The following is a 27,119-nucleotide window of genomic DNA, read 5'->3' on the forward strand; positions in this document are numbered from 1 at the left end:
TTCTTTTCATAGCAACTTATGCATCATTGCAATCTATCTTAGTGGTATTTAATTTAGCCAGTATGCATTAAAGCCCTGATTTTTGGGTGTGGTACCTTAAAGGGGACATATCATGAAAATCTGACTTTTTACATGTTTAAGTGCTATAATTGGGTCCCCAGCGCTTCTATCAACCTAGAAAATGTGAAAAGAACAACCCAGTAACTTAGTTTTGGTAAAACATTCTCTGCCATCATTTGATAAAATAGGTCTTTGAAATTGTGCTCCCCTTGTGACGTCAGAAGGGGATAATACCGCCACTTAATCTAAACTATCCAACCAAGCACACTCCCAAAAATGGCACATTTTTGCTCACACCTACAAAGTGGCTATTTTAACATGCTATAATAAATTATCTATATTGTATTTTGAGCTAGAACTTCATATACATATTCTGGGGACACCAAAGATTTATTTAACATCTTAAAGTCTTGTGAAATGTCCTCTTTAAACTTCTATGTAATGATAACTTGTTACTCAGTGTGTTCAAATTGTCCTTATTTTTATATCAATACAAATAACATTAAATATAAAATAAAATAAAAAAACATTATTATTATGACTTAATCCTTTGCCATTTTCGTTAATTTCATAAATGTATGCATCTGGCAGACTTTTATCCAAAGTGACTCAATCTTTACATGTTTTTTATCAGTATGTGTGTGTTTTCTAGGGACCTTTGTGTTTACTGCAATGCTCTAGTAACCAAGCTACAGGAACACTATTATAATACAAGTACATCTGTGCTGCCCAAACTGTCCGCATCTAAAACCATTAATTTACCCAATGGTCATGCACCTAGATAATTTTTACAGGTTACTTCTAGAATCTTCAGAATCAAAAACCCTTGAAAGTGATGGCAGTAGCTCATGTATTATAGATCGGGCAGCGTGTGGACACCCTCCCACAGTATTATATAATAGTAAGCTTTGAGACTTAAGGCACTGGAAAATATCCATAGCTGTGTTTACAGTAACCTCAGACACCTACCTCACATGTCCATATAAATAAATGCAGGGTTCTTTAAACTGGGGCTCAGGGGGCCTTTAGTGTGTATATGTGTGAGGATGTTTGTCAAGATTGATCGATGGTAGAGTCAAGAAACTTTATTCTGAGCCCTGCAGAAATGACTGACAGTTTCCGCTCTCTGCTCAACCTTTACAAATAGTGCACGTCTGCTTGTTAGAACAAAGAGAGAGAGAGAGAGAAAGAGAGAGGCAGTAAGAGTGTGAGAGAGAGGAATAAAGGCAGTACAATGCTGACAGCAGGTGATTTGTAGAAGCAGAAGCAGACAGGGTGAGGAAACTCGAAACAATTTTTCAGAAAAAACAAAAAATTTTTCAGGGATCTAAGCACCATCCTGCACTTAGCATACTTCTCTTACTTATGTAACAACATACTATTCCCGGAAAAAATACCCTGCGTTCACATACACTAAGCACTTATTTTGCATTGCACATGATGGACAATGTTTGTGCACAAATTCAGGCATTGTCATGCCTTCAAGGCAGATGGTATTTTGTAATGGTTTATCATAAGAGAGGTTTCACCCATTACTGTTTCTCATGGATTGCAGAATGAAGTGATTAGTCAGCAGCTGGCCGTAATATTCACTCAGTGCTACGGGCCGTATCCCATCCCCAAACTGACAGAGATCAAAAGGAAACAGACATCAAGGCTGGGTATGTATCGCTTGGTGCTGCAAAAATCTTCTCTATAAAATCTAGTGGAAAATTCTCCATAAAATCAACAGATGTAAAGCCCCCCTAACCTAGAAAATGCACTTTTAAATGTGTTTCTAACAGAAAATGAGTCGCCAGTGTTTGTGCAGAAACATCCGGTTATTATACAAATCCATCTATTCTTCTGTGTGTAATCTCCTTTAAACCGCAACAATCACACAAAACAGGCTGTTGGGGATCCCCTATCAATGTGATGTCACATTGATTACGCACCAACCTTTAACGCTCACAGACTCTGCATTATGAGCGCGAGAGTCATAATGTTGAGACACATGTTTTGATGTAGTCCAAAGCACATGTGTAAGCTCTCTACCCCCTACTTTGCATACTGTACGTGGAGGGGAACTTTGCATTTAAAGAGACACAAAAACAGCACGTTTTTCATTGCCACAAATGGCCATGTTCAACATCGTATAATGAAAGATCTGTGGTTTATTTTGAGCTGAAACTTTACAGACACATTACCAGATACTATTTTTATATTGCTGAAAATGCCTAGGTTAGCAAGCCTTTAAGATATAATGCTCCTCTTTACCGCCAAAATGTCAAGTGAAAGATGCTTTATGTGAGTGCTTCTGCTATTTAAGGAATATTCTAGATTAATTTATGGTGCCTATTCACCAAAGTTTACACTAGGTTAGTTTGCTACGATTTAACTGGTTTTAAGACTGTTATATCTGTCAGGGTTTTGTGGTTTCATTTCTGTTCATTGTAAATCATCTTGTTTAGTTAATTTGTTATCTCATTTCATCATTTTTAGTCACACCTGTGTTTGATTATTAGTTAAGTTCTTTCACCTGTTGTGTTTGATGGTCACCTACACTTTATATTCTGCCCTCATGTGTCTTTCCCTTGTCGGTTGTTGCATGTGAATGTATATGTCAAATGTTGTGCTGTTCATCTGCCTCGTTGTATGTGTTTAAATAAAAATCCAGATATATTAAGAATCCTGTTTCATCACCATCATCATCATCGTTGTTGTATTTTGTATTGTAAGAGTTAGAGTATGTGACAATATCCCAGTGGCCATGGAATAAATGCATGGGTTCAAGACACTTTGACATATATATGTACATTGCATTAATGTATATATCCATAGAGTGCAATTCATCCATTTTTTATCAGTATGTGTGTTCCCAGGGAATTAATCCTATTTCATGGGAATTAAATGCAATGCCATGTAAGTTACACTCTAAAAACAAATGGTGCTAAATAGCACCAAAAGTGGTTTACTGGCTCGCAACTATATGGGAACCATTTTATGTGCCATATAGCACCTATGTTGTACCTGTGTAGCACCTCTGTAGAACTACATTGTGCTATAAAGAACCAAATCTGGTGCTATAGTGGTGCTTTATTACCACCGGATGGTTCTTCAAAGGTGCTTTATAGGTGCTATGGAACTAAAAATGGTTCCCCGATGATTATGAGCTTTTAGTGCTATTGCAGCTCACAATGAAGGCATCCAATAACTATATATAAAGGATGATGGATGGTTCCAGTTGTGATTTCAGTTAACATTCTTGTGATGCACAACTCTTATTAAAATAAATTGCTTAATTATTTAAATGCTTGTTATTAATGATTTAGAAATTAAAAACTAAATGTGTATATTTAGGCACAAACAAGTGCATTGAATTTTTCTAATTCCTATAAATGTAAAATTCATTGCTTTTGTTTTACCTCTGCGTTTGTATCAGATCCTCATTTTCTCAACAATAAAGAGATGTCAGATGTGACCTTCCTGGTGGAGGGAAAGCCATTCTATGCTCATAAAGTTTTGCTCTTCACCGCCTCCAACAGGTCAGTCAGTGTACTGCATCCAACTAAAAGCACAGCGTTCAAGTGTGTTCCTTCAATGTCAAATCCTTATTAATGCTTAGTGTCTTAGTTTGACCTAAATTATTTATATATTTAGCACCATTTGTTAAACATTTATTGTTTTTTTCTAAAGGTTTAAACTGCTTTTAGCAAACAGACCAGCTGCAGAGAACACCTGTATCGAGATCAGCAACGTCAAATATAATGTATTTCAGGTACAGTCAGACTGAATTTCCACTATGAACATGTAAAAACTGAGCTTTGGGAGGTAAAGCATTTTTATTTTGTTGGTCTGTCAAATGACTGATGTTGTTTTATCTTCTATAGCTGGTGATGCAGTATCTATATTGTGGTGGTACAGATGCCCTACACATCAGAAACACAGAGGTTATGGATGTAAGTATTGTCATTTCAATTTAAATTTATAATCGTTTTGCACAATTTAGGAAACACACAAACACCAGTGACTGCTCATCCAAGAGGCTCAAATTCAAAATAAGTGTCATGTGTGTTGCTTGTGTTTTCAAAATATGTGTTTGTTGCGTCATGTGAACCATGTGCATCACGTGTTTTGTCAAAATAAGTGCCTGCTGCACACGCGTCAAAACCGTTTATGATAAAAGAGACGCTCAAGTTCACAAAATACACGCAAGACACTCCCTTAACAGTAACTGATTACGCATGAGATTATGCGAGTATCTGGCAAACGCGAGTGTCTCTTTTATCATAAACCCTTTAGACGTGTCTGCAGCAGGCACTGTTTTTGACAAAACACGTGATGCACATAGGATCGCTCGACGCGCAGAATACATACTTTGAAATGACGGGCTACATACATGTTGTGACGAAGTTCGCATTGAGTGCCCTCGAAAAAAAGAAGTCACCGGCCACCACTGACAAACACATAAGCACATAGTTTAGTGGATTATTGTATTTATCAACGTATTGATTTACACTGTTATTGAGATTTGTTCTTCTTCTTGGCCAGCTTCTCTCTGCATCCAAGTTCTTCCAACTGGAAGCATTACAGAGACACTGTGAGATCATCTGTGCCAAAAACATCAACACAGAAACCTGTGTGGAGATCTACAACCATGCTAAAGTAAGACCCGTCCATATGCGTGAGCTGTGATAGCATCCGATTCATTTTTCAAGTGATTTATGTACAAGACACTGTTAAAGTAAATCATCCTTCCCCGTAGTTTCTGGAGGTACCTGAGCTTTCAGCCTACATCGAGGGCTACTTTCTGAAGAACATGGCGGTTCTCATAGAGCTGGAGCCATTTAAGCAGTTGCTCTATAACGCCCCGGTGGACAACTGCTGCCCCGATGTGCTGCATGACCTGGAGAAGACCCTGGCCACACGCATCCGCTCCATTCATCTCTCGTCCTCCAAAGGATCCATTGTCTAAAACTGTCTGCGGTCCACATCAAAGCATGCAGCGATCTCAATGCGGGCACTATAAATGTGTTTATATGTGTTCATGTAGTGGCAGTAGCAATGCACTGCACTTTGTCTATGACTGGTGTCTAAGTGCTGGCCAATAAACTTGACCTGTGCTTTAGGGTACAGCCATATAGGAAACGATGCCATTGTACATTTCCTCTTAAAATGACATAATACCTCTGCCATTGTTTAGTTAGATGCAGTACTAATCTTTAGTTTCAGTAATGGAGAGATGTTACAGCAGCAGTAACACTGGGGAAACGAAAAAGTTGGATAGCAAAGCAGGTGGCACCTTTTTTGGTACAGAGCATATATTGACTTGTGGCACACGGGTGTTGATAAAGCAAACATGATTCACTGTTAGCACTGATTATAAATGTTCCTAGATTTATACTTTCTGCCTCACAGTTGTACAGATATTGCTCCTATCATAAGTAACCACATGTAAAAGGGGGCAGAGAATGTGACTGCCAATGTAAATATCCACTCGAGATTGATCTCCAGTTGTAATTAAATGTATATAGAAACGACATCATCTTAGGACTTCCATGGAGAACTTACAATAATGTACAATAGACGTGTTCTTGAAGTCTCGTTCACTGTTGTAAATGTAGATGAGCATGTAAGTATTTTTCAGCTTGGGTTTTGTTTCTGTCATGTCTTGCATTGACTTTACACTTCTACGTGTGTAGGGGGGTCTCTTTTGTGTGAGAGGTGAACTATTATCAGCATGGAGTTGCAGAACCGTAGCTGTGAAACCCCCGGATAAGCGACTGATTCAGAATGTGCCTGCAATGTTCTGACGTCTCTAATGACATTTGTGTAAAGTCACTCTGTGACTAAATCAGTGTTCTTTATAAAGATTATTACAAAATACTCATGCATCCCTCTGATTTTTTATTACTTTATAAACTGGAAGTCCGTAATTGTTTGATTGATTGATTGCTTGTGTTGCAGAAGCAGCTAAAGAATTTTTATTTGTTTGCTGATTCAGCAATAATGTAATTTAATTCTGCTTCCTATTCTCTTTGTGTACCTTTGGAGTGCAATTTAATCCGTGTTATTTGTAATGTGTAAAGAAAGGTTTAATCTCAGCAAACCAGACTGTTTATTGACATAAGAGATGTAGTGGAGGAAGAAGTGCAGGGGATTTAACAAAAGGAAACAGTAGAAACATTGTATTGTAGAAACACCTATGTGGGAATTATTTTCCACATACCGTACATTTTTGTAGCTCCAAATTTTCCTCTCTTCCTGAAACGCACTGATTCTTGTACAAAACTCATCGATTTTAAAAGCGCTGTGTCCCTGATTGGCCAGCAAATTTGTACGTTGTGATAATGCAGTGACAGTCATTTATTAATTTGTAAGAGTATGCAGCAAACCAACACTAACAACTAAACATGTGACAAAACCTATTTTATTATAAAACTAATTATTTTTATTTATTAAAATAGACATAAACTTCTTATTTAAAGGTCCCGTTCTTTATGTGTGTTTGAAGCTTTGATTGTGTTTTCAGTGCGCAATATAACGTGTGTATGTTTCATGTGTAAAAAAGCGGTATTTTTCACACAATTTACGTTTTTGTATACCGCTTTTTTCACTGTCCTAAAAACGGGCTGATGTCTTCCTTGTTCTATGAAGTCCCTCCTTCAGAAATACGTAACGAGTTCTGATTGTGTAGTTTGTTTAGTGTGTTTTTATTCGACAGCGTGCTGTTAGCTTAGCTGGCGACTGACGTATTCCTGTGGGCTGAGTTTAGTCAAAAACTGTTTTATTGACGTCATTGAACCGGGAAGTATAGGGCTGTATTCCAAACCGGCCGTTCGCTGTATGCTTTAAAAGGAGACTTGTAAAAGAAAATATATCGCCTGGCAGTAAACTTTGAGCTTTATCATTTCGCAGGTATTATTTATGCTCTAACAGCAACATTACACACTAACTAAAGTTTAAAAAATGGGATCAGGAAGAACGTGACCTTTAATATTACTCCAGACACTTCAATGAAAAGTGTCTTCTTTAAAAAAGAGATCAAGATTAAGATCTTTGGCTTCTAAACCAAAGAATGCCAGAGTTAAATTAATTTAAAGGTGCACATCACATTTTCACCCCCACTCAAAAGGTGAGTGTGACAGTTAAGGGGTTAAATGTTTGTAATTTCTGCAAGAATTTTCAAGGGCCTTTTACAAAAATATTGTACTATATTGGTAATATTTTAGCGTACCGTTGTCCATAATTGAACCGTGAGATCCACCAATTATTTTTTTCAATGAATACTGTACGACCAATCAGCATCGGAACCAAATCTATCTTTTTTATAAAGCAACATTATATCTGAAAGGCACATAGTATTAAAAAGTAGAGAAAGACCTTTGTTAATCTTTACTGTACATGGGCCTTTACAGTATTTTTTGTGTACCCCCCAAAAAACATGCATGTTTCAGGATAAGCAGAAATACTAAACCCTTTACTTGCATACTAAAGGTCCACTTGGTTTTTATTGTGTGTGAACTTTCCCAGTTTAACACAAATAAATGATTGTCCTTACGATTTAGGTACCAACAAACTTTACAGCTCACAAACTTTATTCTCTCTTTCTTTGCGTCATAAACTCCTAAAAAGACGATTGAAAAATACACTTACAGTAATAATTCATCTGCAGGGGACTTCATTGTATTTACATGTGTATCCACATAACCATGTGATCTTTGTGTAGAGAATATTTGCGGTGCACTGAAGTGTGGTGGACAACCAGAGGAAGGGGGCTGTTTAAAAGGTATCCATGGATACGGCAGCTCAAGGACACATTGAACAGTAGCATTGCTGTATAAAGAACAAATAAACATGCACTTTTCCTTTTTAATCCCTTTTAAACCTATGTATGTGTAACAGAGAACCATACGGTTGAGCTTATGGTTCTCAAGAAGATGGCTTGGATCAAATCATATTGAATAAAGCACTGAATATTTTGATATTTCTGGAGCCGTTTGATGTGACTTCGAAAAGCCTATGATTGAGTTCACTGTCTTCTTGTTACAGACCTCTAAAACATTCAGTTTCACTGGCCTGCTTTTGTTCACCCCGGCACTGTCTGTAACAGAGGGGGGCCAGGGAGGAGCCAAGAGGAGACTTGCATGGCTTTGAACTTGTTATGAACAAGATTTCACAAACTGTGTGTGTCTGCACAAACACCCCATACATTTGTGTAGCCTTGTTTGTTTTCATGGACTCATGTGGATGTATTTGTGTGTTTCTGTCCCCATTGGAAAAAACTTTGGGGTGTTGATTTACGTGTGAGACCCCTCAATGAATTGTTAAATGCTCTGAGCCCCCTGTTCTGAGCCCCATCTCTTCGCTCCATTTGCATTCACAGGCCAAAACTGGCTGGCAGGGCAACACGCTCGACTTTGTTCCGCCCTTTGAACGGTTTCAAAAGTTTTTTATTGGCTTGGAGCGGTTGAGAGAGAACAAGCAGAAGAAGACTAAGATAAAGTAACACTTAAATGCAGCCTGTAGACCTGCATCGCCACAGCACAGGGAACAGGTGGGCTCAGCCAACATAAACAGCGTGGAAGCTGGAGGCAGGTGAGTGGGATGCAGATTAAGATAAAGAGAGATATTATGAATGAATGCTGGAGAGGAAACGATGCTGAGAAAAAAAATAAGGAGCAGAGGGGTTGATATGTTGCAAACTTTTGATGAATCACTGCCTTCATGCATGTTCCCTGCACTCCATCCTCTTTATTGCACCAGATTCCTGTGAGTGTTTACATAATACTGTGAATGCACATTGTGTTAGTGGGTGCGTGTGGGTTTTAAAAGGGGGACGCCTAATTGCGTTTTAATTCTTTATAATTGAACAAACATTTTCTGATCTTTTCCTGAAAAAAAATGTAGCACTGAAAGTTTTTATTGTTGGTCTTATAAGAAAATGTATCATTATAAAGATGAATATCAAAAGCTTATAGTTTTAGTAGACAATTTTGTCTTCCTAGAGCACATTCAGACACTGCCGTCTCTAAATCGTTCATAATTAACTTTTCGAAAGCTTTTCACATTGTGTGTTAGCGTGAACCCATGGTCCATATGTTTTCTCTGCTGTGGCTAATTAAGCAAATGTTCATTTAAATTAATTAAATGAAGCGAGATGTTGAAAAACCATTCAGTCTCAGAGTTACTTTTTCATATTCATTTAAAATATTTGAGACTCAATTTGTTAAGTTACGCAAGATTAAGTAGGATGAATTTGAGTTGTCTGATGTTGAAATCTTATATCATTTGAAAAGTACAATTTAATATGAACACAGATCTTTGTGGATCTGTACTGAAATTACATCAGCTAACTTAAACATAATCATGTCTGCGTTTGGCGCTGAATTTTTTTAACTTAATTGAGCAACCTGTTGGGATAACAATCTTAGTAAACTTTTATTCTCTAGTTCTTCTTGGCAAATCCATGCTATTTAGTTCAAAATACAAATAAAATACTTTTTTTAAATCTAATAACTTGACTACAAAACCTTAAGTCTTAAGTAGCACAGATATATTTGTAGCAATACACGAAAGTACATTGTATAGGTCAAAATTATACATTTTTATTTGATTTAAAACATAAAAATAAATATATAAAATCTATTTTGATAATAAACTAATACAAATATTAATTAAATATTAATAAAAAATATTTCGATTTTTTGCACCCTCAGATTCTAGATTTAAAAATGTCCTATCCTTACAAACCATACATCAACAGCATTATGTATAAATCTTATTTTAAAGTGCACCTATTTTGTTGCTAAAAACAAAGTTATTTTGTGTATTTGGTATTAAACAATGTGTTCGGGTGGTTTATGGTTAAAAAACACATTATTTCCCACATACCGTACATTTTTGTAGCTCCAGATATACTGTCTTCCTGAAACGCACTGATTTTGTACAAAATTCATTGATTTGAAAAGCGCTGTGTCCCTGTTTGACCAGCTAATCTGTACGATGTGATTGACCTAAATACCTTTGACGTCAGTCGGAAATGTGACGCTCCTATACCATGTTTAAAAGATTCGCTCACAATGCAATGCTTACAGGAGTTAATAACTCGTATCATTGTTTACTTTGGGGTTTGTACCTTTTGCATATGGTTAACATGTACTAATACACACTTACACACCAAAAGAAATGTAAAATTGTGAATCAGACCATAGTGGCTCTTTAAAAAATTTACCTTTATGACTTGTTTTGTGGTCCAAGCTCACATTTATTTTTAAGTTTGCATTTGCATTGTGAATACATAGTAAGTTTATCAAGTCTAGTCAATGTACACTCTTAATATGTTGGGTCAAACATTGGGTCAAAAAGCGACAAACCCAACCATTGGGTTAAATTAACCCAGAAAATTGTATATTCGACCCAACAATGAATTAAAACAACCCAGAATGCTTTATGTTAAATTACAACCCAATAGATTGGATTTATCACTTTTTTTGGGTTGAAAAAAACCTGGATTGTTTTTCGAGTGTAAAGAGTTTGTGCAACGGATTTCTAGCAGTCATGGATATTAGGATGCAACGAGAAGAGGCACCATCCCAGGAGGTGTTCAGCTACGCCCAGATGTCCACCCTGGAGAGAAACAGTGGGGTGGGGACGCTGAGCCGACATGTGGATAGAGAGAGATTGGAGAGAGACAGCTACACGGTGGATGTCAGGGCCAGTGACCTGCAGTTGGACAAACCTGGGCCATTGCATCCCTGCTTTAGCTACAGAGTCTGGCTATACAGCGTTGTAATAGGGGTAAAAGACTTGACATACTGATTTTTGCTTTCTTGCACAATACACTGTATATTTAAGCAGGGGCACGTTGTGAGTTTTGAGTTTGTCCGTCTGTATCTGACCCCCCAGAGCAGCTTGCTGATAGCGGCAGTTTTCTCTCTCTACATGGGTAATGTGTTTCCATCAGCAATGGATTACCTGCGCTGTGCTGCAGGATCGGTAAGTGTCTTTTTCTCCGGAAAAGACTCGTATGCCTGTGGAGGTGTCAATTGATCACTGACAATTACATTTGTGCTTTGCTTTTTGGATTTCAGAGTGTACCAGCTGCAGTGGTGAGCTTTGCTATTGCCAAGAACACACACATTGCAGTAAGTGAAGATATAAGTTGAAGATATAAGTTCTTTCAGTTTTCTGTAGTTAAGTTGGTAAACAATTGCGTTAGGAGCGCAAAGGGTCATGGGTTTGATCCCAGGCACCCCACAAACTAATAAAATATAAAGCTTTATAAGATGCATAAAAAAGCGTACAGCAAATGCCAGCCAAAATAGGTGTATTTTGAATTGTGGATGATTTAATGTCCCATGTGTTATTTCTATAGGTCTCTGATTTTCAAATGGTCTTTGTGTCTTCCTTTGCTGTAACAACAACGTGTCTAGTGTGGTTTGGATGTAAGCTCGCCATTAATCCCTCAGCCATCAATGTAAGAACATCATATCTTTATTCCCAACTCCTTTTACATAATGAAGTTACAATAACTCTTATATGCTGTTTGTCATCTTATAGATTAACTTTAACCTGCTCCTGCTTATTGTGCTGGAGGTTTTGACAGCCAGTGCTGTTATCCTATCAGCACGCTCGGCTGAAGACTGCTGCAGTCACATCAAGGTATGTATGTTTGAGGGCATCTGCTACTTGTCTTCCTGTGGCTCATTTGGTAGAGCATTGTGCTAGCAACACAAATGTCATAGATTTGATCCCACACAACATGACAAAAATTTTTATAGATGTCACCAGGGCGATACCCTTTCAAAAAGGACACCTAAGGAGGCCATTTAAGTGTATCAGAGGTACATATCGGTGCCAAATGTATACCAGTGCCGGCCGGTGACTTTTTTTTCAAGGGTGCTCGATGTTAAGTTCGTCACAACATGTATGTAGCCCGTCATGTGTGTGGTTCCTTTTTTCAAAATCTGTGTTCTGCTCCGCGAGAGATCCTGTGTGCATCACGTGTCTTGTCAAAATCGTTTATGATAAAAGAGACAATTGCATTTGCAAAAACTCGCATAATCTCATGCGTAATCAGAGTTTACTGTTAAGGTAGTGTCTTGTGTGTATTTTGTGAACATAGGCGTCTCTTTTATCATAAACGGTTTTGACACGTGTGCAGCAGGCACTTATTATGACAAGACACGGGATGCACACAGGATCTCTCAAAGCGCAGAACTCATATTTTGAGAAAAGCAACCACACACATGACACTTATTTTGAATTAGGACCCCTCGGATGAGCAGTCACGAGTCGCCACTGATGTAAACCTTTATGATACATATTAGGACCGTTTTAAAGGGTACCGCCTCATTGACAGCTTGGGACTATTTTTTCTTGCACTGTGGAATGCACTACAAGTCACTTTGGATTAAAGCATTTAGCATTACATATGTGTACTGTAAATGTCATGTTAATTGCTTTTTTCTATATTCACGAATGATCTCCCAATGGTCTGTGGAGGGGCTTCTGTCTGTGTCTATGTATGCGGATGATGTAACACTTTATATGCCTGCTTCAGCTTTAGGAAATGTTTCTGCAGCTCTCAACAATGAGTTGCAGATGGTATCTAATTGGGTAATTGATAATAAACTTGTCCTAAATATAAGCAAGACTAAAAGTATATTATTTGGAACTAAATGTTCATTAAAAACAAGGCCCAGGTTGGATTTGGTACTAAATGATGTTGCTGTTGAGCAGGTGCATGAAATAAAGCTTCTTGGGGTAACATTAGATTGTACTTTGTCGTGGTCAAGACATATAGAGGAAGTGGTGAAAAAAATGGGGAGAAATATATCTGTAGTCAAAAGGTGTTATTCGTTTTTAAATTCATATTTGATTAAATCTGTTCTGCAGACATTAGTATTATCACACTTAGATTACTGCTCTGTGGTTTGGTCAGGAACTACAAAGAAGAATATAGGGAAACTACAGAGGGTTCAGAACAGAGCTGCTCCGTTAGCCCTTTGCTGTACAATGAGGGCTAATGTTAAAAAAATGCACAGCAAGTTATACTGGTTACCGGTTGATGAGAGATTAAAAGTATCACTTCTTGGCTTTATAAATAAAATTAATTTAATGAAGATTCCAGATTGTCTGTATGGGCAACTTCGTATGAGCTCTGATGTACATACATACCTCACGAGGCATGCCGTTATTGGTAAATATACTATTCCAAAATCTAGAACAAATTCAAAACGACGTACAGTGTTGTATAGAGCTATGGTTGAATGGAACTCTCTTCCAGGTCATATTGCTAAAATTCAAAATATTATAAGTTTTAAAAAACAAATAAAATAATTTTTTATGTTAACTTATATTGGTAGATAGAGGATATTGTATGTGTATGTAGAGGTATATGTATCTGTATGTATATGTGTATATGTGAGTGGGTATATGTATATTTGTATTTTATGAGTATTTGCTGTTTGTGGTGTAGGACTGGATAAAAGGATTGTGTATTATTATGTGAGTTTTATGTTATGTGTGGACCCCAGGAAGAGTAGCGGATGCATTCGTTGCATCAGCTAATGGGGATCCTAATAAAATAAAATAAAAAATAAATGTCTTATGTTTTTGTATTAAGCTGATGTTTTTAATCAAAAGTGAACTATAAAATTGAGGAAAACAGCAAAGAAATGTGTCATAGAGTAGCAATAATATAAGAAGTGCTATACAAATATAAGTTTTGAGACATCACCTTTTTAGGGAGAAAGATAAGATTTTTTTCCTTTTCCCTGAAACAGTATTATTATTCATTTTCTTTTTCCTGGGATCAGACAAATTACTTTTGTCTTTTGTATAGGGATATTTGTTTATTGTATGTTTCTGAAAGTTTTAAAAATGGTGTATCTTTAAGAAAATTCCTCTACTTATTGAAGTAAAATTCATTAAAGAAATATTTTTACAAACATTAGAAAACAAAGTGTAGTCTTAAAAAAATACAAAATGGAACTAACTTAATTTCTCATCACTCTCTGGCATTTTCCACTTTCTCATTTTCTTCTCATCCATCTCTTTCCTCCAGCCAGTGTATAGTGGCCCTGTGGTTGTGACCTCGGTGTCGTTCCCCACCCGTCTTTTCAAGGCTTATGCCGTGAGTGGCCTGCAAATAACTGTGTGTTTTGTGTGATGCATTATATAAACAAAAAAATATGCTAAATCATCTGTTGTTTCTCTGATGCAGGTCATTGAGGTTATAGTGGGCATCTCTACTGTATTTGGAGGAATTATCGCTATAAATTTGGGTGCCCTTCTCCCAGAACCGTACCTTTCTGTCACTTTCTTCTGGATTCTAGTTGCTGTATGTTTCAATTTTTTTATTTTATTTAATCTATTAAATATCTACACTCTTTAAATTAAATTAAAATCTTTATGTATACACCTGCAGTGTTTTCCTAGTGCCATTGCCAGCCATGTGGTGGCAGAATACCCCAGTAAGAGCTTGGTGAGTCATCGTCTGGGTCTCTCCAGTACTAAAGCAGTCCAGACAAGAGTCCCTATAGAGGACATTCACCATTCTCATTAATTTAGCTTGTCTGTCTGCTTTCTCTACTGGGTAATTGTGTTTAAGGACTGTCCCTGTGCCTTTGTTTTATTGCTCCCTCGATCCATATTTTACACATTTACTATTTCACCTTGTAACCATCTACATTTGTCTGCTGTATAGGTGGAAATGTTGATTGCTATAAGTAGTGTGACCTCACCACTGCTTTTCTCAGCATCTGGGTTCTTATCAAGCAGTGTGATTAATTTCATTGAGATCTTTCTGCATGATGTGCCATTAACAAAGGTAAGTTCACTTTCATATTTTGTGATTTCACATTCAATCAGGGGCACTTCACTCCTGCCCATCATGACTCGAACCGGCAACTCTCGGGTTACAATCCTGACACTCTAACCATTAAACTGTTTTAATTACAATTTTAATGTTTGTTTGTTTTTTTAAATGTGTTACGTTTATGAATTTATGTTGTGCATGTAGCTGTCATACGACATATTGCTGCTCGTCCTGATGGGATTACTGCTGGTACAAGCAGTGCTGACATTAGCCACTATAGTACAGTGTGCGTCTTACAAGAGCCAGCTCCACAATGAAGCACCTGAATGGGACACTCTACAATCACCAAGACATTGTGAGGTAAACACAAAATATTGTGTAGTACTGTGCATAAGGCACTTGTAACTGTGCACATTATGTTAGCAAAAACATAAAACACAGTCACGCTAAAATGGCAAAGCTGTTGTATCTGACTCTGTAAAAAAGTTGTTTAGATTGACAAAAGAAAATCCCAAAGTGGTAACTGGAAGATGCTTGTGTCAGCATATTTCCTCTCTCATTCCTTCTTTTACAGCAGCAGACGTCAAATGGCACGCTGCGGGAGTTTGACAAAGACAAGGCCTGGAAGGCAGTGGTGGTCCAAATGGCGCAGTGAGCAAAGATGCATGAATCAGAGGGGACAAGCGGAAAAAAATTAAAAATGAAAGACATGTTTGTGTTTTGTACAAAGATGGAGGATGAGAATATCAGCAGGAGGAAAAGCTGGCAAAGATGGTGACCGAAGAAACTTGTGGAAGATGAGAAGATATGGCATGGATTGCATCTGGAATCATCTTTTTGGTTATGAAACGTGACCTGCACTGTAAAAAATCTTTGCTGCCTTAATTTTTTTGTTAAATCAACTCAGACTTCGACTATGAGTTGTTATAACTTATAAAATGAAGCTTTTTTTCAGCTATATTTTATAAGTTGTAGCAACTCATCTCTTGTCAAGATAAATAATAGTAAGCTGACATGATTTTTCAATCTGAGTTGATTCAACAAAAAAATTTAAGACAGGAGTTTTTTTACTGCGTGTCATATGTTGTATGAGCACTATTTTTTACGTAATGAGCGTTTAGTTAGCCAAATATGAAAAGGCTTTTTGAAAGAACACTGATTATAATTCACAATCATGTTCAAAGCAGACGACTCTGGACCAGATCTGCACCAGATCCATTTTGGTCCTGCCGACTCCGGCCCAGATCCAGTGCGGATCCGGCCCGAGTCATCTGCTGTCTGATACCAGGAAATTAGAAACATATTTGAAAAGTAAATGGCTATGCAACAAATTATAGCCTATGCAAATAAATTGTGAACATGCATGTACAATCCACAATAGCCTACTTGTTGCTTTACTGTAGAAACATGATATGCCTTTATTTCTAACTCACTGTAAAGTACCTTCTTGCATGTTCAGTACCTCGTATGACAGATTCACTTCATTAGATTTTATTTTTGTATTATTCATGTATGTAAATTCTACTATTTGAGGCTATTGTAGTTCAATAAAAATGTTAATGCTACCGGTGATATGTTTATCTAATATGTTCAACAGTAAATTGAATATAAGGCTGGAAATACGTTCTTTGTTATTTTAATAATAAAGTTGCCATTTAGTTTAGTCGATTCTAATTGGTTGCTTTGACATACATATACCAATACACACCCACGTATACAAATACTATAGTATTTACTATATAACTGTAGTATATTAAAATAATTATAGTATCATTGAATTACTTAGCATATGCTGTGGTATACTAGCCCAAAAACATTATAGTATCTATAATTACTAGTTTGCGATAGTAAATCTTGTAGTATATAGTATTTTTTCTAAGGGAACATCATGCATTCACAAGCTAACGATACCGTCTCGTCCAACAACTGCTGACAATGAATCTCTTTGAAGGTCTGTCTGGTGATGATGATCATGTAATAAGTCTGAGAGGTTTGTTGGGAGGGTAAAAGCATGGCGAGAGGCGGAACAAACCGGTGTGTGTGCCCGGATACACGCTGGAGCAGCTCGCCCGCACTGCAGATTAACCCTTGAGTCGCCAGAGATGTTCGGCACTGGGTACCACAAGCCGCTGCATCCGCGTCCTGGGTTTTTTTTTTTTTTTTTTTTTGGAGCCGGTCGTTACGCGTTGATCTTTCTCGATATTGAGGATATGATCGCCGGCTTGAGGCTGTACCAATGATAACAGACTGACACAGGTATGTGACCCATCTTGAGACTCTATGCAACTCAGTCTTTAGCATGCGTGATGTGTAAATGATAATTTATGATATAAATCTGTGCTTTAATCTCTGCTGTTTTTCTCCAGACTCCCGAATGATGAGGAATAAGGAGATGAGTTCAGCACCGGTGGATGGACAGCTGCTCGTTTGACTGTAAGCAATGTGCACTGCATGACCTTTAATGCTCCTCAGCATTCAACTTACATCATGTCAATATGTCGGTCCGTGTCGTAATAGCAGTGTAGATAAAGCAAGATATCAAAATATATTATGTTTAAGGTTTATACGAGAGTTTTAGGGTTAACGCTGTTCTGCGCTGTTGGTGTTGGATTCATAATCGATACAAACTTGTTTAGGAGTTTCAGTAAACCTGCATTGATATTTTAAATTGGACGTCTTTATATAGGACGAAGTGACGTCAGTTAATAAAAGTTAACACTCTGCAACTAAGAATTTAGTGGTTAATTAATTCAGTTTACTTTTATTGTCACATCACTGACACAGATGTCACTTGAAGTACAAATCTGTGTGCATTGGTAGCTGCAGAACAGTTTAAAAAGTGTGACATAATTTACCACTATAAAGACACCATACACAATACTGTAGTATAGACAGGAGTAAAATATACACAGAATTTACATTATATACACTGCATTTGGTGATACATAATACAGGAAACAAAAAATAGACATCAGGACAAGATGTACTGTAGCATTAGTGTAGTATTGCTGTTAAGTCAGTCTATGTGAGTGTGTTGATGATGGGATAAAGATTGAGGTATTATGATTTCATATAATCAGCACTACATAAATAATTCAGAAAGAAAGAAGATAAAGTAGAAGTACATTAGTGAATTTTCATAAGAATGATTCAATCATGACACACATTTTTTTTGTTAATCCTTCCTTTAACATTTCAAAGGTGACACCTGTGAAAATTTTTATTTAACATATTTTAAAAAATCAGTGCATTTAGTTAAACAAACTCAAAACAGATTTAATTCAGTACAAACACACACACACACACAAATAATAGGTCAAATTAAATCTGTAAAAAAGGGCATTTTTTTCCTTTGTCAGCAGGGCCTATTTGTTTTCTCATCTACTTAAGGCTATATATTGATTTCTTTAGCTTAAAGCAATATTGATTTTATAATTTACAACAGCTATTTTCTTGTTTATGTTTTTCATACTCTGCACAAAGATATTTTGTGATGTATTATTCTTTTATTTTTAATAAATATAGACCTTTTCTATGACTTAAAGAGCACCTATTTCATTGCTAAAAATGACGTTATTTTGTGTATTTTGTATAATACAATGTGTTTGTGTGGTTTATGGTTAAAAAACTTTTTTTTCCACATATATACATTTTTGTAGCTCCAGATTTCAGTCCCTTCCTGAAATGCACGGATTTAAAAAGCTCTGTGTCCCTGATAAGCCAGCAAATATGCACGTTGTGATTGGTCTGAATACTTCTGATGTCAGCCGGAAATGTGACGCTCCTTACCATGTTTGAAAGATTCGCGCAAAATGCCTGCTAACGGGAGTTAAAGGAATAGTCTACCCTTTTGCCATATTAAACTATGTTATTACCTCAACCTAGACGAATTAATGCATACCTATCTTTTTTCAATGCGTGCACTGTACAGCGCGTTGTGAATGTGTTAGCATTTAGCCTAGCCCCATTCATTCCTATGGTACCAAAAAAAGTTTTATTTTGTGGCACCATACTTACTGGTATAACTCCTCATGTAACAGTCTTTAAATAAGGAAAACACGGAAGTGTTTGGTGGCTTCCCTGTTTGGTACCATAGGAATGAATGGGTCTAGGCTAAATGCTAACACATTCACAACGCGCTGTACAGTGCACGCATTTAAAAAAGATAGATATGTATTCATTTGTCTAAGTTGAGGTAATAACATAGTTTAATATGGCAAAAGAGTAGACTATTCCTTTAACTTATAGGCTGTGAGTCCGAAGCGAGAGGAATTATAATAATGTCGGTCTTCTCTACATCACCAATCCCAGGAAGTAAACTGTTGCCTACAATCCATGTGTTTGTTGTAGTCTAAGAAAATAGATACGTTGGAGACGATAACTTGCCTCATTGTATACTTTGGTGTATGTACCTATTAAATATCATTAACATGTATTAATACACACTTACACACCAAAGGAAATGTTAAATCGTGAATCGGACCCTTGGTGCTCTTTAATGTCTGGTGAATTTCTCTTGGCACAAAGGATGTATGTCCTTTGTGTGACATTTTAACACCAGTTCATACTTTTCTGCAGACACCTGTTAACTCGTCTGTTCTGTTCATTTACAGGTTTTTGCAGACGTGGAGTAGCAGTTCATCTCAACTGTCTGAACAGGCTGTCCAAACAAATCAACTTTCAATTTCCTTCTCAGTCTACCTCAGACAAGATCAGGCTCCTCATCAGCAAGGACACAGTCTATCACCATACCAGCCTGCCCGGGCTGACGACAATGCTTTCTTTGTGACTTTTAGAAGACCCACTTTATCCTTCAAGTCAGCGTCTCCTTAAACTTATTAAATTCTTCCACGATAAAGCCCTCAGCCAATCCAGTGGCTGACGGGGTTAGAGGCTGAGCCGTCAGGAGTGTTGTGAGGTTAGCGGTAAGCAGGCTGCTGGTGCCGAATGCAGAACATCTTTGAGCAGAACTTGGACATGGCCACGGCTCTGCTCGCGGGTGAGAAGCTCAAGGAATTGATCCTGCCAGGTTCCACACAGGATGAGAAAGGCGGGGTACTCGCAGGTCTCATGGTGCAGCTCAAACTCGAGTTGCCCTTTGACCGGGTCGTCACCATAGGAACGGTCATCCTCCCCATACTTTTGGTCACATTAGTTTTTACAAGGAACTTTGCAGGTTAGTGAAAGTGTTATGCAACGGTGTTTGGACAAATGTACCTGATCTATTAGCTTACCATTTTTGTAAAGTCTCTGGTCCTTGGTTTGAAAACATATCATGTAAATTTTCTTATGGATCTCATATAGCTTTTTGTAATACTTGATCATACATTCAACAATGCGTGCTTAAAAAAGTATCACTTTTAATGCATATGATCAGCTAGATCACATGCCACTAAATTATAAGGTCATGGATTTGATTCCAGGGAACACACATACTGAGAGAGAGAGAGAGAGAGAGAGAGAGAGAGAGAGAGAGTGAGAGAGAGAGCGAGAGAGAGAGAAAGTTAGAAATCAAGATAAAGAGAGGTCATGTTGGGTAATGGTGGGGGTGCTTTACTTTAAATGCTGAGTCAGTCTCACTGCATAGCAGCACTATCTGGCTGTGACTGAACACTGTGAACCCAGCTGAGAAGAAACATACACCATTGTTTTTGATGTGCATCCGTTAAAGATGGTAACATTGAAAGGTTTTAGGTGTAATTCATGTGGGTGATTCTCACGAAATCCAGTGTCCATTCTCATAAAATCCGTGTCCAGCATCAGAATGAAAAAATAACTTGAAGCCATTTTTTTTTTTGCAAATAAGATTAAAGTCTGAACTTACTATAACCATTATTTTTAGAGGATTTAAAACATATTTCCTATAAATTATTTACATTTTTTAGATAATCATTATCAAAAATTATCATTACCGCAACATGATATTACATTAAATATATGCATTTACAAACTCATGTTTCGGTTATGAGAACTAAAAAGTCATCTAGGTACTATGACAAAAAAAATTAAATTTTTATCTGGAGAGAAAAAATAAGAACTGCTTACCTGGTAGCCATCTTGTCTGTCACAGTCAATTATGTCCCTTCCAGCTATTTTTTTTTTTTTTGAAAATGTTAGTTCCTTGAGGGCTTAAACAATGATTGAAAATTGTTGCGGAGGATGAAAAAAAATTTCTTGGACACATTTATATTCCTTATTATTGTCTCTACATTTACCAATAATCACCAAATACCACATGTTTCTTTACTGTAAATGTTTATAGACCGTTTCAGCAGTAACAACATAAACAAGCGGCTGTCACGGTCCGCACGTAACTTCCGGTAAACTCTGCTAAGTATAAATAACAACAAAGTTCTTTAAACGTAGTTTATTTATATAACAAGCAAAGAAAACACATAGATTACCTAGGAAACCAAAACATTTGTTATTTTCGACGAGGCATTCGTTCAAGAGATTAGTTTAGTAACTAGTCAGACCATTAAAAAAAAACGAAACCGGAAGTAAAGTTCGGATCCAGACGTTTATCACGTGCGTCCGATGAAACCGTCTATAGTTTTAGATTTTTTTCAGTATAAATATTTCCAAGTCAAGTCTAATTTCGCGAGAATCACCCAAGTGAGATTCCAGTTAAAACTGCATATTTCTCTAGTTTGAGATCTGTTTCACTGACGTCTGTCACACTGTTTGGTATGATGTAGATCATAAACATTTAAGCATCTTGTCTGTAGCATTTCCCACACTTATTTCATGGGTAAATTTGCAGAATTTGTATAAAAATCAATTACAATATATGGTTAAATGTATTAAATGGAGCTGAGAGAACAACACTATTATTAGTTATCTAACTGCAGTATGCATATTTTATTTTGGCCTGTAGATCAGGAGAGGACAAGTGAAGGTCAAACCCTCATTGCCGTCAGCCGAGGGTGTTTATTTTATCCAACACATGGACAATGGTATAAATCCAATCTGATAATCAGTATTGTCAGTATCTCAAGTATGGTTTAAAAGAGACTGTAAGCATATGGTTTGCATGTACACGCTAAATATAATATAAAGCATGTAGACAAAATTGTCATGCTTAATTTACATGATCGATTCTGGGCAGACCAAAATGTCTCGCTTAACTTACAGTATTGATTTTGTTTGGCAGTATAATGTGACACAGTAGGAGCTACAGCAGCTGTAAATGAATTATCTTTAGGTTTGTCCAACTGGCAAAGACAAATGTAGCATTTGTTTTATCACTGTTTCAACGCTATATAGGACTGGACTGCCTTATATTCTAAAGCAAACCCATTTTATTTAATGGAACCTAGATCACAGATCATTACAAGGAACAAATTCCCTTTGAGTACATTGATTGTCAGATTTATCTTTGTCAGATGCTGTTTGCTAATACTCCTGATTACTTTGTAAAGGTGTTCTCCTAATGTTTTTCTCTTTTAGAGGAATCTATATATTGCTACACCCCACACAACTTCACACGAGATCAGGCCCTGTATGCCAGAGGCTACTGCTGGACAGAGCTTCGGGATGCCGTGCCCGGTGTTGACCCCGAACTTCGGCCCTCCCTCTTTGAGCACAAGTTTTTGCCCTATGCCCTGCTGGCCTTCGCGGGCATAATGTACATACCAGCCCTGGGCTGGGAGTTCCTGGCCTCCACGCGTCTCACTTCTGAGCTCAACTTTCTCCTTCAAGAGATCGACAACTGCTACCACAGAGCAGCCGAGGGCCGAGCGCCCAAGATCGAAAAGCAGATCCAGTCCAAAGGACCGGGAATTACGGAACGCGAAAGGCGTGAGATCATCGAAAACGCGGAGAAGGAGAAGAGCCCCGAGCAGAATCTGTTCGAAAAGTATCTGGAGCGCAGAGGGCAGAGTAATTTTCTAGCTAAGCTGTACCTGGGGCGACATTTAGCCATTATTTGTCTCAGCTCAATCCCCATAACTTACCTGAGCACCTACTATGCGCGTCAGAGGCAAAATGAGTTCACCTGCGCGCTGGGAGAGCCGCCTGACACCAGCAGTATTCCTGAACTGCGTCTGAGCGTTAACTGCAAGCTACCAGCCGTGCAGCTCCAGCGGATTATGGCCGCCGTAGACATAGCATTGCTTTGCACCATGAACCTCATCATCCTTGTGAACCTGCTGCATTTGTTTGTGGTGCGTAAATCCAATTTTGTCTTCGACAAGCTACACAAAGTGGGCATTAAAACACGCCGCCGCTGGCAGAAGTCGCCGTTCTGTGACATAAACATTCTGGCCATGTTCTGTAATGAGAACAGAGACCACATTAAGTCCCTAAACAGACTGGATTTTATTACTAATGAGAGTGACCTCATGTATGATAATGTGGTGCGCCAGCTGTTGGCAGCGCTGGCTCAGTCCAACCATGACTATACGCCGACTGTTAGAGACTCTGGTATCCAGACGGTTGACCCCAACATAGACCCTTCTGTGATTGGGGTAGGAGAGCTGGGAGGAGAGCCTTTGATAATCAAACGACCACGCAAGAAGATGAAGTGGATCCCAACATCTAACCCTCTGCCACAGTCATTTAAAGTAAAATTTGATTAACTCTTCATAATATATATATAATCCCCTGTGATATGTTAGAAATAATTGATAATAGGCCGTTAAATTATTCGAAAATAATGCACACCCAAGGTAATAATATGGCACAATGCTAAGCGAAGTCAATTATTCTGTTTATACCACAGTTACCACAGACATTGCCCTCGTGGTGATTTTAAGTCATTTGACAGGTCAGGTGTGCATTTTCAAAAAATAATGCATACCCATGGAATGTTTCTCAACCAATCAGAATAAAGCATTCAACAGCCTGGTGTTATATAATACGGAAATAGTAAAGTAGTGTGTGAACAGCCTGCTTTACTTATAATCCTTAGGTTTATGGAAAGTAACATACTTTGTGATTTTACAGGAACCGTTGACACTAACCAGACTAGACAACCATATAAAGGCAGACAAACCTAAACCCGTTCGGAGGAAGAATGTACCTGATAGCATTATGGCTCCACTTCTGGACAGCAAGAGCACACAGTACCCACCTACTATTAAAGGTAATATCCGATCCTATCCGATTTATCGGATTCATCATACTGTTGCTTATTATTCCATGGTCTAAATCTTTATATAATTTCATCCTGTTTCTTATTTGCTTTTCAGCTTTGGAAACAAATAATATAGAGAGGAAACAGACTCTTAATCTCTCGCTGGATGTTCATCCGTACATGCTAACCATTCAGAAAGCAAAAGCAGAAATAGCCAATCCTGAGCCAGCTCCTGTCGAGCACGCTCTCAACAATGTGTATATAGAGGGTCCACATACAGTTCTCCAGGTCACCTCCTCTCTTACAGGTATGTCTGGATTGTGTAATAATAAAGATCTGTCACCATGACAACCTGATCCTTTGGTCCTCTGCCAATATTTTTTTTGATTTAAAGGTTTATATTAGTCTTACTTCTTATTCTTTGTATATCACTTTTCTTAACCCCCTTAGAGAAGAAAGTGTCTCCTCCACAGTCCACCACCACTACTACCTTCTCCACAGATACTCCCTCCACTGCATCCTATATGAATGGCAGCACAAACAGCGTGAATCCTTCGGACTCCCCTAAACTAAACAATCCTCTCAATCATGGAGCAGAGTCTGAGGGCCAGCCCAAAACTTTCAGCCGAAACCCCTCGCACTCACTTCTGGACATTCATCACAGCTTGTACGAGGAAGAGGAGCAAAGCCGAAGGGACAGGCTAGCCAGATCTGGCGAGCTTATTGCTGCTGGAGATTGCTGAAGGCAAATACAAATAAACATGCGCACAAATGCATAAGCACTTCTGAATTCAGAAACGAAATATGCTGTTTTTTAGGGTGATTGTGGAACAATAGTTATTTTATAGAAACGTAGTGACACATTTTTTACACATGCATACATGAATGAGAAACATGCATACTATAAAAGGTCCATTCAGTAATGTTTATATTATGCCACACAAAAAACCTTTATACTGTACTTTAACCTATTAGCATGGATGCAGCATCATGCAAAAGTTTTCAGCTACTTTCATGATTTATAATGCAAAAGTGGAATTACTAAGATACATATACAGTACAGTTAATCATGTATTCCAAATGTTGGCTCTCAAAAAGCGACCCATTCCACATAGAATGAGTGGGTAAGAGTATAGTCTAAATGTACTATTTATTTTTATGTTTTATTGGTGCATTTTTAATCTCAATCTCGCAGCCTTACATCCACATACTTAGAAGTGTGTGTAGTTCCACACACACTTCCAAGGGAAGTAAAAATGCCCAAGATTTTGGTGCTCACCCTATGGGTTAATGAGTCCCCTATAACATTCCAAATGAGGAAAAAAGCATTGATTATTTTGCACAAAGCACAATTTGTTCATTTGTAACATCAATGGCGTCATGTTCTTTTCGCATACACAATTTTCATGTTTTGACACAGATGTCAGGATGTATCGAGCGCAATATACTCATTCTTACTACTGTATATGCAACCTTACTTGTTATTAGTGCAATAACATATATATTTAAAATGTAAATATGTAGCTGTATAGAAGGAAATTGTTCCTATATAGTTATTTTGATAGTTCTTATGTGATTGAATGTAGGCAAAGAAAAAAAGTCACTTAACTCTAAAAAGTATCCATATACCACCTTTTTGAATGGACAGAATTGTTATGTGATGATGTGGCAAGTTATGTTTGACATTTTTACACTGAAGAGGACTCATAAACATTCTTGGATCACCTTCACATGAGCCACAAATTGAGCATTACTGTCCCGCTTGAATCCTTTGATATTCACTTATGCACCTTGCATTGATGTACAACAAATAACCTGCCAAAAACACATTTTTATTACACTCTTATTGTGAGAGAAAAAGTGCACAATAACTTTTATTTAGAATCCAAAACACCTTTTACCACAAGGTAATGGATTAAAGGGACACTTCACTTCTTTGAAAATAGGCTCATTTTCCAGCTCCCCTAGAGTTAAACATTTAATTTTTACCGTTTTGGAATCCATTTTTAGCATAGCTTAGCATAATCTATTAATTCTGATTAGACCATTAGCATTGCGCTCATAAATGACCAAAGCGTTTAGATATTTTTCCTATTTAAAACTGGACTCTTCTGTAGTTACATCGTGTACTGAGACCGACGGAAAATTAAAAGTTGCAATTTTCTAAGCTAATATGGCTAGGAACAATATTTTCATTCCAGCGTAATAATCAAGTACTTTGCTACCCTACCATGGCTGCAGCAGGCACAATGATATTACGCACCGCCTGAAAATAGTCACTTTGGTAACTTTTAATAGTAGGGGACTATTTTCGGCCACTGCGTAATATCATTATTAAATTTCGGAACTCTGTGGTCATTTATGAGCGCGATGCTAATGGTCTAATCAAACTCAATGGATTATGCTAAGCTATGCTAAAAGTGGTACCGCCAGACCCGGAGATTGGCTGAATGGATTCCAAAACTGTAAAAATCCATTGTTTAACTCTAGGGGAGCTGGAAAATGAGCCTTTTTTTTTAAAGTGGAGTGTCACTTTAACATAGGGTTGAAAGCTGCTGCAGTTTTTATGGCACACTCAGTGGTCCGAGTGCAATATTTTCATATTGATTATGATACAGGTAACATAATCATGAATGATAATACCAGTAAGAAAACACCTGATTATCCAGGCTTAGATTTTTAGATATGAAAACAATTGAATGGTATGAAAGGTGCTGAAACTTGAAAACATGGTATTGTTAATGTATATATGCTTTCAGTCTTTGAGCTAACATGTCCAAATGTGGTTTAGACAAGGTATTGAAAAAGTTGTCCTTAAAGCTTCTTATGTTTTTTCTAGGGGCACATTATTGTTGTTATCTATTTTGTGCCACAAACTAAACTGGGACTTTTTAATTGGAAAAAAATTATTCAATATGATTTATAAAAGTAAAATGTTAGATGATCATTGCATAATGCATTATTATTATTATTATTGATTAAATTGGACACAAAACAAATTATTTGTATTCATAAAGATCCTTTATGTTTTGATTTAAGCATTTAAACTAAAAGCACACAATATTAACTTTTTAAAAATGTGTATGTTTGATGAGGTATCTCTGTTATAGGTGAGCCTCGAGAAGAAGTGTTCAAAATGTTGTAAAATGCTGTAAGCTTTTAATACCACTCATAAATGTC

General features: G+C 37.4%; 3 protein-coding genes across 9 annotated transcripts in view; all 3 read left to right on the top strand.

The window, feature by feature from the left end:
- Nucleotides 1-5,925, top strand: part of btbd11b (BTB (POZ) domain containing 11b) — an 84,948-nt gene extending 79,023 nt beyond the window's left edge. For 2 of the 3 annotated variants that reach the window (XM_065283429.2, XM_065283430.2), the window contains 6 exons: nucleotides 1,616-1,721; nucleotides 3,482-3,584; nucleotides 3,736-3,817; nucleotides 3,930-3,998; nucleotides 4,591-4,704; nucleotides 4,805-5,925. In XM_065283429.2, coding sequence (XP_065139501.1) covers nucleotides 1,616-1,721; nucleotides 3,482-3,584; nucleotides 3,736-3,817; nucleotides 3,930-3,998; nucleotides 4,591-4,704; nucleotides 4,805-5,014 — 684 coding nt within the window. In that variant the 3' untranslated portion in view covers nucleotides 5,015-5,925. Of the gene's footprint in view, nucleotides 1-1,615; nucleotides 1,722-1,844; nucleotides 3,446-3,481; nucleotides 3,585-3,735; nucleotides 3,818-3,929; nucleotides 3,999-4,590; nucleotides 4,705-4,804 lie in introns of those variants that run through there. The other variant, XM_065283431.2, reaches the window with a different exon arrangement.
- Nucleotides 5,926-8,448: 2,523 nt separating this feature from the next.
- Nucleotides 8,449-16,526, top strand: mlc1 (modulator of VRAC current 1). 5 transcript variants are annotated; one of them, XM_065278824.2, is made up of 12 exons: nucleotides 8,449-8,637; nucleotides 10,595-10,839; nucleotides 10,948-11,037; nucleotides 11,133-11,186; nucleotides 11,417-11,518; nucleotides 11,602-11,703; nucleotides 14,111-14,179; nucleotides 14,270-14,386; nucleotides 14,474-14,530; nucleotides 14,753-14,875; nucleotides 15,068-15,223; nucleotides 15,438-16,526. In XM_065278824.2, the coding sequence occupies exons 2-12, from the start codon at nucleotides 10,600-10,602 to the stop codon at nucleotides 15,516-15,518; spliced, it is 1,191 nt and encodes a 396-aa protein (XP_065134896.2). In that variant the 5' UTR covers nucleotides 8,449-8,637; nucleotides 10,595-10,599; the 3' UTR covers nucleotides 15,519-16,526. The 5 variants fall into 5 exon arrangements, with proteins under 5 accessions (XP_065134896.2, XP_065134897.2, XP_065134893.2 ...); XM_065278825.2 differs by having other exon boundaries at nucleotides 10,598-10,839; XM_065278821.2 differs by lacking the exon at nucleotides 8,449-8,637 and adding an exon at nucleotides 8,645-8,811.
- A 139-nt stretch (nucleotides 16,527-16,665) lies between these two features.
- panx2 (pannexin 2) lies at nucleotides 16,666-25,560 on the top strand. The gene is made up of 7 exons (XM_065283432.2): nucleotides 16,666-17,119; nucleotides 17,230-17,296; nucleotides 19,477-20,039; nucleotides 22,313-23,427; nucleotides 23,810-23,948; nucleotides 24,055-24,246; nucleotides 24,390-25,560. Exons 3-7 carry the CDS (start codon nucleotides 19,811-19,813, stop codon nucleotides 24,680-24,682), a joined length of 1,968 nt encoding a protein of 655 aa, XP_065139504.1. The 5' UTR covers nucleotides 16,666-17,119; nucleotides 17,230-17,296; nucleotides 19,477-19,810; the 3' UTR covers nucleotides 24,683-25,560.
- The last annotated feature ends 1,559 nt before the right edge of the window (nucleotides 25,561-27,119 follow it).

The sequence above is a fragment of the Paramisgurnus dabryanus genome, chromosome 9, assembly GCF_030506205.2.
Source record: "Paramisgurnus dabryanus chromosome 9, PD_genome_1.1, whole genome shotgun sequence".
Lineage (NCBI taxonomy): Eukaryota > Metazoa > Chordata > Actinopteri > Cypriniformes > Cobitidae > Paramisgurnus > Paramisgurnus dabryanus.

Coding starts and splice junctions, on each gene's coding strand:
- mlc1 (XM_065278821.2), top strand. CDS start 8,751: ATGAATCACTGCCTTCATGCATGTTCCCTGCACTCCATCCTCTTTATT. Junction 11,187..11,416: donor CCAAGAACACACACATTGCA/GTAAGTGAAGAT, acceptor TTATTTCTATAG/GTCTCTGATTTTCAAATGGT. Junction 14,531..14,752: donor AATACCCCAGTAAGAGCTTG/GTGAGTCATCGT, acceptor TCTGCTGTATAG/GTGGAAATGTTGATTGCTAT.
- panx2 (XM_065283432.2), top strand. CDS start 19,811: ATGCAGAACATCTTTGAGCAGAACTTGGACATGGCCACGGCTCTGCTC. Junction 23,949..24,054: donor GTACCCACCTACTATTAAAG/GTAATATCCGAT, acceptor TTTGCTTTTCAG/CTTTGGAAACAAATAATATA. Junction 24,247..24,389: donor GGTCACCTCCTCTCTTACAG/GTATGTCTGGAT, acceptor TAACCCCCTTAG/AGAAGAAAGTGTCTCCTCCA.